The 10,788-nt window shown below is 39.5% G+C and overlaps 1 protein-coding gene across 1 annotated transcript in view; it reads left to right on the plus strand.

Moving 5' to 3' along the window:
• The first annotated feature begins 482 nt into the window (after positions 1-482).
• LOC143301648 (uncharacterized) overlaps positions 483-10,788 on the plus strand; it is a 99,635-nt gene continuing 89,329 nt past the window's right edge. Inside the window, exons 1-2 of the mRNA XM_076616081.1 lie at positions 483-832; positions 4,928-4,991. Of these exons, the coding sequence (XP_076472196.1) occupies positions 769-832; positions 4,928-4,991 (128 nt within the window). The 5' untranslated portion in view covers positions 483-768. The remainder of the gene's footprint in view (positions 833-4,927; positions 4,992-10,788) is intronic.

A 10,788-nucleotide genomic window follows, 5' to 3' on the forward strand; every position in this document is an offset into this window, starting at 1 on the left:
ACAGATAGACATATACACAAACAGACTGACAGGCATCTCGATCAAGTTCATTGACACAACATAAAAAACAGAAAGAAGGAAAGAAAGATACCGCATGAGTTTAAGAAATAAAGTGAAGCTGTCATGTGACACAAAGTGAGCACTGGACACCCCTACCTCCCTTCTTTCTGTCTTTTTAAAAGAGATAGTGAATGAAAAATGCATAATGCCCTGACCATGACGTTGGAACACGCGATGTGAGAGAGAATAAAGAACCACGCCATGTCTGTACCCGACACCCGATATTGCTGGGGGTTTCTCTTGACAACCAAGTCAACACACAACCAGTCATCACGTGATTGCTCACTCCAACCATTACCTTGTATGGGCCTCAGCACTGTCTGCTTTCCGAAGCCAACCAATCACAGACTGGTTCGCAGTAGCTCACGCATGCATATTAAGTAGGTATCTATTTCAAAGTCTGCTTTCCGAGTGGGTCACCAAGAGAGCAGAAAGATTTGCTAACCTTTTCAGGCTTTCACGATTTTGTACAGACAGGCTCAAACAGGTCTTTAGGTTTTTCAGACCTGATCAGGGCGGGGCTTGCTGTGACGGGGGACATCAGGTATTGTGACGGTTGTTAGCGTCAACACTGGCGGTTGCTATTCGCGCGGGGATAAATTGGAGCTCTCCCTGGGTTCCCCTCTGTCACTGCTGTGGGAGAAGATTGGAGGGAGAATCATCCAAGTGCACAGCTCTCTGTTCCTGCCTTGAGGATACACTCTCACCATGAAGCTGCTCGTCACCCTTGCCCTGGCCTCCTTGCTGTTGCTGAAGGTTGCTGAAGCTGTCAGTAAGTAAAAATGATACTTCCAAGTCGATAAGCTGTCTCGTTCTTTGAATAAAGAAGTGTTGTGAAAGATAATTAACAAAGAAAGAAAGGAAATTGTGACAATTCAAGCCCATTTACTGCTCGTGAGATACATTTACAGAAAACGTAGGAACGTTTTAAAAGAATTACAGAAAAGTGTAGGGAATGAACAGAACAAAATCACCCTTCTAAAATTTCGGAATCTTTATTGGAATGTAGATGATCAGGGTTGCCAAGAAGGATAAAGCAACAGACAACGAGCCTTTTGCTTTTAAATGATGCTGAATATATTGAGAATATCATTCATTTTGAAGAAAGAGAAAAACAAATTCGTGCGTGTGCGCGGACAGACACACACACACACACACACACACACACACACGCCCTCTCAGGTGTGTTTCATACAAACGTTTACTTGTTGAAAATCAAACTTTTCAATTCCATTGATCAGAAAGGAACTGCACAGACATGGATGGGTGTTTGTGTGTAGAGGGAGAAAGGAAATAATGTATATTATTGCAATAAGGGTACTGTGAAGATATTTAGGATTTGGAAATAAAGAAATGAGGAAAAAGGGAGGAAAGGGGCAGCAGAACTGCAGATTCCTCTTTCGCCTGTTTCAGAATCAGACGAGGTTTACTTTTGATATTTGGTAGTAATGTGTTTCATTCTACTGATGTGGCGAAGCTGCTTGATGTCTAGGAATAAAAACAGGTTTCAATCCGTATAGCCACAGGAAACAGTTAATAAGATATGTGTTCTTTCCAATTAATTGGCATCCAATGATTAATGTTCGCTACAATGTGTACATATTTGTCATTGATAAACAGGATCGAAACTATATATCAAATAGTATAAAAAAAATGTTTTGTTTTGAAGTGATCAACATGGCAGGAAATGAAATACTATCAAGGATTAGGTAAGTGTATATAATGATTTAGACAATGACTTAGAAGCATTAAAAAAAACCTTTCCTTCCATATATATGTAGTGTATCAAAGCATAAAACACATTTTTCCTTCTGTATATATGTGAACGTATCTATGTGCATGCATGTGTGTATATCGATAATGTATGTTTAAAATGACCACGTAATAGGTGTAATAATAATAATAATAATAATAATGGATACTTATATAGCACACTATCCAGAAATCTGCTCGAGGTGCTTTACAAAAACGCTCTTGTTAACATAAAACATTATATCTATGTTACATACACACACCAAAATGTGACCACACACACACACACACACACACACACACACACACACACGCACGCACGCACGCACGCACGCACGCACACACACACACACACTGCATACATACATTTTAACATACATGTGTATCGAACAGCTACCCTAACACGTACGCACACATAGAGAGGCACAAACTTACATAAACACACGCACACACAATACACATTCATATACATGCATGTAGTTATGTACACATACATATGTATACACACATAGTCAAGCACACCAAACGAAAAGGAAGTGGACCTGCCACAATTGAACTTATTGCTGAGGGAAAAGGTGAGTTTTGAGACGAGATTTAAAAGATGCAAGGGAATCAGAATGACTGAGATTATCAGGGAGCTTGTTCCACGTCTTCGTCTTTGATCAACTAGAGGGAATATTTTGATACATATGAAACTCCAATCGTTTATGAAAATCAATATATAATGTTGTTTTTCCATTCTTTTGCTTGACACACATTACGCAAAATGTCCTCAATTCTATGCTGATGTTAAGTTTTATACCTTTTACTTGTCATAAAATTGCACTGTTATCAACATCCAATGTTTCCACCCTGACCTCGAAATATAAATAAAACATTTGCTTCCCGCAACCATTTTTTCTTATGTTTCTTTAGTCCATTTATGAATTGCACTATCAATTGCACATACATACTTGAGATTCATTGTGTTGTTCAAATTATGTGTGCCACTTTGTTTACACCCATGATAAAGAGAAAGAAAATGGGTACATAGGAAAATAGGAATGGGAACAAGTTATAGTAAGCGAAATAACTAAATAATGAATGCTTTGAGAAAGTATATGAGGAAATAAAACAAGTCCTTTTTAAAGTTTGACCTAATTTGTAGAATAAAAAAACAACAACTACAATTAGGAATATCTAGAGAAGGGAAGATTGAACCCATGTACATTTTCCGTGCTACAATGGTGATCATTGCATTTATATACACTGCGTAAAAAAGGTTTCCTTATATTTGAATTTTGTGTTCTATTAAAACTTGTTTATTTTATTGAAGAAAAAATAGTATAAAATTAGAGTACACGAGAAAACTTCGCCTATACTGAACAGTTTATGTAGTATGCTAATCCTGTTCCTGGATCTGATTCCATTAAAGCGTCTTCGCTAAAATCTTTCTTATTCATACCAGCCCATGGCCTACCTTTTAAATATAGTTTGGAAATTAATCTATGTTTCCTCGAAATGTCACACTGTCTCATTTAGCCCTGCCTCATAATGGTGAAAGTCATTTAAGCAGTGTGTCTACCTGGATAATGATCTGATAGTCGTAGCAAACATTTAGGTAAAATTTCTGAAAATTCTGTTTACAGCCTTTTGTGTAAACTTGCTTACAAACAAACACACAAACAATAAAGCAAGCATCTGCGTACCCTCTAACCCCCCCTCTCCCCCAAAGAAGAAGAAGAAGACAAAAACAAACAACGCCCCAAAAACAACAACAAAAAACAACAACAACCAAAACAAACAACTCCCCCCAAAACAACAACAACAACAACAACAACAAACAAACAAAACCACAAAACACAACAAAAACAACAAGCAAACAAAACCACCACCACCAACAACAACAAAACTAACAAACAAAAAACAAAACAAAAACAAAGGGAGTTACACAGCCTCCTTAGTGAGGAGGTATGAAGTATACCAAATCAGCAAACATAGTGATTTGTGATAGCCTCATCTTTGATACTGTTGGTTTCCATTCCAAGGGGCCCGAAAAAGGATATTAAGCAGAAGACGTCAGTTTTAGTTTCAGGAAGGCGTCAAAGCATGCAGATTGATGCATGGTGCATTCAGTTGCACAGTATCCAGATGTTCATTATCATTACAGTTATAATGAGTATTACAACAACTAATACTACCACATGCTCGATCACATCTTAACAAATGGGGTTGTATATGCTTGGCCTACACATAGACCCATAGACCTAATGGACAAGAGGAACGTGCAAACAAATAATTAAGCCGTCGCTGCTTTAATTACCAACAAAACGACCTTGTTAGCGCTTTACGAGAAATCATGGCATTGCAAGAAAGCGAGGTCATTTTCCCTGCCTGCCTCGCTTTCTCGCAATCTGTGAGATAATGTGCGAAGTCCATCGTGTCTTTATTTGAAACATTTCCTTTATCGTTAGGGTTGGTTTCTTGTCTTTTATAAACAAATCTGAGAGAGAAGAATATGGAATAATATGACGACAACGATTATGATGTTGTTGACGATGATACTGTTGAAACTATGGTGATGATGAGACAGGATCGTTTTAAGCGCGCACTTTTGTTTGTATGTATTGACCTGCTCAACAAACTCTCCCTTGACGGTGGTACTTGGTTTCTTCTTCCTGCAGTCATTAACAAGGTCTTTCATTTTCATAATATCTACCTCCAGGAAGTTGTCATCACATATGAAAATCGTACTCTTATGGAAAATCGCGTTGAAAGTAACAACTTTAAATCATAGGAAAAAGACAGGTGGACACGTTTTTCATGTATTTCTTAAAAAAGTAATACACGAACTGCTTACCACCTCATCCTCATTTCCCTCAGGAACCCAGAGATATCCTCTAAGTCAAACCAAAGGGCCTCAGAAACCCCGTATATCTCTTACCCCCCGTATATCCGCCTTTCCTCAAGTAATACAGCCTCTATCAATATGTCGTCTTATGTTCCTTGAATTTTTACCTTGACCATTGTGACCTTAGCCTCAAGACACCTGACCCCGTCCTCCCAAAGAAAAAGACTTTTTGTACTTTCTCCCAAGAGTCCAGGGTATATTGTTTTCCTCCACATCTGTGTGCAGACTATGACGTAGCTTGTAGTGATGCCTCTGAATGCGACGCCGCCGCCAATATGAAGTGCGAAACCAAGTGTGTATGCACAGACGACACATTCGGTCCGAAAGCGGACAATACGGGATGTTGTAAGTACCATCTGTGTTTGTACAAAGATTTCTTGCCTGGAATAATTGGCTAGTGCTAACAGCAAATTCCGATGTGAAAGTCGTATGATTTATCTTTCAACAGACTGCAATCGAGTTTAACTGGTCTATCCAGTGTGTGTGTGTGTGTGTGTGTGTGTGTGTGTGTGTGTGTGTGTGTGTGTGTGTGTGTGTGTGTGTGTGTGTGTGTGTGTGTGTGTGAGAGAGAGAGAGAGAGAGAGAGAGAGAGAGAGAGTGTGTGTGTGTGTGTGTGTGTGTGTGAGAGAGAGAGAGAGAGTGTGTGTGTGTGTGTTTGTGTGTGTGTGTGTGTGTGTGTGTGTGTGTGTGTGTGTGTGTGTGTAATCGTCTTTTCACTGTGAGTTTCAGTTTCAGTTTCAGTAGCTCAAGGAGGCGTCACTGCGTTCGGACAAATCCATATACGCTACACCACATCTGCCAAGCAGGTGCCTGACCAGCAGCGTAACCCAACGCGCTTAGTCAGGGCTTGAGAAAAAAAGAAAAAAAAAAGAGAAAAAAAAGGGGTGAATAAATAATAGATAAATACATAAAAAAACTACTACCAATATGTATAAGGCGCAAAAACTTGATGAAGTCAACTATAAGCGTACATAAATAAATAAATAATAATTATAATATAAAACACACTGTGAATGATACCAGACGTGTCAAGTGTGTATGTTTGTGTGTGGAAGACGGGGTATGGGGGTAGTTAAAGTGGGATTTACAGAGAAATGATAAACAAGAACACTGGAATCAACAATCGTCAGAGTTTAACATCAATTAACCAAGGAACGAAAAAAACACATTACTACCTGTAGATCGCATTATAGAAACTCTCCTGTTGGAGTGTGTAATAGCGATTCAGCAAATATTAGCAGATGGTTGGACATTATTTCTTTCGTGTTTTGTTCTGAAAACATACTAACTTTACATGACTTTGGGAGAAAACTGACTATCATTTAACACTGACTTAAAATATGGTTGAGAGAGAGAGAGAGAGAGAGAGAGAGAGAGAGAGAGAGAGAGAAGACGGAACGGTTCGAGATGTTTTAATTAATCAAACGAACAAACGAACATTTTTCCATGAGGGAAGTGAAATTATCCTGTATATGCTGGCATACACGACGGAAAAGCTAATGTATCATTATCTTTTTGAGTAATACTCAGGGAAATTTCGTTTCGATTGCTTTGTGTCATGCAAAGGAACTGAAAATAAAACTGGTTGGTTGTTTATGTAGTGTTTCTGGCAGCGCTTGTTTAGGACTTGGACGATGAGATTGAATGTGTCATTGTTTCAGTGCTCAAAGGCGGCCAGACATGCGATGCTGGTGATAAATGTCTGTCTAACGAGTGTGTGGAAACGAAATGCACAGGTAAATCTATCTGTATATGCATAAGTAAATATATCTATCTATCTACCTGTCGGTCTGCGTGTCTGTCTATATATCTGTCTGTCTATTAATCTATCTGTATGTCTGTCTATCTGGGTTTATCTATTGGCATGTGCATGAGCGGTTGTGTGTGTGTGTGTGTGTGTGTGAAGCTGCGTGTGTGTTTGTATGCGTGCGTACATGCGCATACAGACTTTTAAACGCACACTAGAGCACACATATACATGCATTCACACTCACCCACACACGCATGCATACACAAACAAACTCATTTACACACATACAGAAACGCACGCACACGCACACACCCACACCCACACGAGTGCAAAGACTAAGACTCATGCTTAAATGCAAACACATACATTTAAACGAGCATGCATATAATGATATTGATGCGCGCGAGCATTAAAACACACACACACACACACACACACACACACACACACACACACACACACACACCTACCTGTGTTTGCAGCCACCGCCAATATTTCCACGTCATTATGAATCCCGTCACACTTTGTCGTGTGTGCAGAGAGTGGTGCTGGTGCAACCGCAGTCTCTATGATGCTGATGGTGGTGGCCTTGGTGACCTCCCGCTTCCTGTAGACCCCAGCAGTGTCCTTCACCTGACCTTGACCGTGACCAACCAGTGCACAACCTGGATGCTTGCCAATCAAAGATACATTTTGTGTTCTAGCGATGGATATTCAGTCTTCGAAATCTGATTTCATCATTTCTGATCGATTGTGCGATCAAAGAACTATTTCAATGGTAAAGTTATTAACAGGACATGTTCACACCACTTTTGTACTGTTAGGTAACTAGAAATAAAAAGAAAATATAGAAAGAAATGCACTCAACGAAAACGATAAGTTGAAAAAAAATCTCAAATGAAAGGACAGTATTAATATTTTCTGTTTTAGGGAAGGCGTGATGTTGAAGCCATCCACTGAGAGGACAATATCCATTATCATTCGTTTCCTCTTGGTCGTTTCGTCAAATATCCAATAGCTCGGCTTTATAACTGAGGGAAAGTGGCCGGGCAGCTGGGTTGTGTAGCTGGTCACACAACTGACCTGAGCTATGCCACAAGGACTTACGAGAAAGTGTAAACTGGATGCCATTTTTATTCTTTTTGCTGTATCCCCGTAGGTCATACTTCTGTATCCCATCATGCTGTTTTACATCTCTGCCTGCCTCTGTCCATAAGGAAATCGTAATCTGACAACGTGACGTACTGCTTTTTATTTTCTTATTTTTTAAAGTTTCGTCTAAGGCGCAATCCCAAATGAAAATCTCTATGTAATGCTCCAATGATAATCATGCCGTGGTCATATTCAGTCTTGATACTAACGAATGATTGGCAACTGTGAGCACCAGCTTCTTCAGACCTACACCGTTTGTTAGTAACGACCAGGTCAGATTATTTCCGTTGATGAATAATGTTACCCATGCCATCAAAGTTGTTATTCGTAAAGAAGAAAAAGAAGAAAACCCACACAAAAAATCCATCAACGGTAATTTTCACTATCATAACAAATGGTTTCGGTAACAGGTAAAAATCACGCTATCATTTTTATAACTGAACTTTTGGAGAAAACATTAATTGGCCAGACATGAAATGTATGAATTATAGTTCTAGTTTTGGAAACATTTTGCATGCATACTTTGGATGTTTTCTTATTTATTTGTCTATTTATTTATTGAATAATATGCTTTTACATAGCTCATCAACACTACACTACTGGTTGGTTTCAAGTGCTTTAAAAGCTCATAGATCAGACTGCATACTGACTGACATATTTGGATAATTTGACATACTGAACGATTCACTATCACTTCAAGAAGTTGTTCAAATTTTCCCCAAAGGAACATTCGGAAATTTGATGAAATGTTCTTACAGACAAAACCAATGAAATCGAAAAGAAAAAAGCAGATGTTTTGTGCACAGAATACATAAAAATATAATTAAAAAACCCTCCTTCCTCCCATCCCCCCAAAAAATCCAAACGAAAAACAACAACCAACGTTTCCTCAACTTCTGGTGTTTTTCAAGAGTGGAAAGAATTTGAAACGCCATTCATCGTTAGTTTGGTACATCTCAAAGAAACATTATTTTAAAAGTGTATGGATGGAGGATTGAGCTTTATTTTTGTAAAGAAAATGAGACAGAATAAAGTGACACTTTCTGACTTTCTCAAACAGCAGACAACAACACCTCTCTCTGCCCTGCAACAAAAGTATGCAACGTTTACAACACCTCTTTCTGTCCGTTACTGGTGACGATCATCGTCCCAGTCTCATCTTGTGTGAAAAAGAGAGAGGCGGTGGCAGGATGGAAACCATTTTACCGGTTCTTCAACCTTCCGTCTTGGGGCGCGCTTTCTCTGTCTCTCCGACCTGTTCCGTCATACTGACCTTTCTCCCTTAAACCGGTTGTGATGATGCAGGCCCCTTGGGGCTTGTCGAGCAGGATGGATTCCCTCCCCTGTCGCCAAATCTCTCTGGACCGCCGCTTCTCTTCCGGGAGTCTGCGCGTCACTTCCGAAAGAGAAGCAACTCTGTAGATTCCGTAATTGTTGATAGCAGCCAACAGGGATTTTGATTGTGGTTGACAGCTGGCTACATTTTGGGTTTGGTTAGGCACTTGGTGACTCTGGTCATTGCTAGAGAATTGTTGAATCTGACCACAACGTCTAAAGAAATGGTTAAAAAAAGGGCAAACAAAAAACAAAGTCTCTGTAAAGAAATGAGGGTCATGAAAATGGATGTTGGTAGTTCTTGCAGCGCGGTTACAACAGACGTAGTTGACTAGTGATATATGCTTTGCAGCAACACAATAAAATACAAATAAAGCCTTTATTTTTTCTGGACGATTATTCATTAAAAGATTGAAGTGAATTCTTTATCAGACCCTAAGATCCGTAAATGTTTAACGGTCATCATATTGACATTATCAAAGACTTTGCCATAAACAGTTTCCTTTCTGGTACCCAGAATCCAGGTCAGTGCTATATGCACTGTAATTTAATTCATGGCTGTATTTGGAACCACCAAGCAATGTCTGTACATCGGCTACAAAACAAGAATCGAAACCAAAAGAAAGGAAACTTTCTGTCACAAGTGGTATGTTCTGTGTCCCTGATTCCCGTGGCAGGTCCATGTACAGTTTTCAGTCATACAGCTCTGCAGTGTATTTGATACATCTTCTACACACGCTGTGGTCAGACCAACAGTTTTGTGAGGCTGGTATTAACGTGAAATCAACACAGAATCAAAGCATCTTTGGAATCAACCCATCATTCCATTAGCATAAGTTGTATGTAGATGTGGATTTGTACTGCGAAATTTCATAGATATTAAAGTTTTTCAAAGCATTTCGAATGCCTCTGTATGTATGTATGTATGTATGTATGTATGTATGTATGTATGTATATATGCATGTATGTATGTATGTGTTACAACAGAAACGCATGCTTGTCTGTCTGCATGGATGGATGGATAGATGGATGTGTGCAACATTGAATATGAACATCATTGACAGCGCAAAGCGTAGTTGCTGAGAAAAAAAAATCACAACACAGACAAAACAAACGCAGTACCCAACAATGAAATAGCATTATGTTTCAGAAGGACCTATGGGGTGAGGGGGGTTCTGTCTATTATGAGAGGAGGAGGGTGGGGATGGATGTGGAGGGGGTGGGGGTGGGGGTGGGGGGCAGGGGAGAGTTGAAAGAATGCAAAAATGTGTAAGGAGGCGGAGGGTAAGGAAGGAAATAATTCAACGCCGTACGTCAATGAAGACAGACGAACGCGCAGCAGTGATATTGAAACAGCTCATTACTAACTGATAATGACCAGACTGGGAAGGGTAAGGTAAGGCAAGGTGAGGTAAGGCAGGGTAAGGGGAGATAAGGCCAGACAGGGCAGGTAATAATGCTGCACACGTAGGGGCACTCCTCTGAAAAGTGCGACGGAAGGTCACGACAAATGAGTAGCGAGCAGAGGGAGTGGACTTGTCCAACAATCATGGAACAAGTTATTCAAACCACATGAAGAATCTCGGCCAGCTTGAACTGAACAAACGTTCAACATGCCTGTTGCTCGTGTTAAAAAAAAAGATACAAACAAAAAATACTATGATTTATTGTCAGGAAAAAGGAAGCTATTATATAAAATGTAGTGAACATCATCATGTCCCATTTTTGACACTTTATAGGACACAATCATAATTAACATAATACATTCATTCACTTCCATAGGAAGATTCTATCACAATAAAACATCACAACACAATACAGTCAGTAAGAAGGCAATGTAGTGTGACAT

This window comes from Babylonia areolata, chromosome 27 (assembly GCF_041734735.1).
Source record: "Babylonia areolata isolate BAREFJ2019XMU chromosome 27, ASM4173473v1, whole genome shotgun sequence".
NCBI classification, from domain to species: Eukaryota; Metazoa; Mollusca; class Gastropoda; order Neogastropoda; family Buccinidae; genus Babylonia; species Babylonia areolata.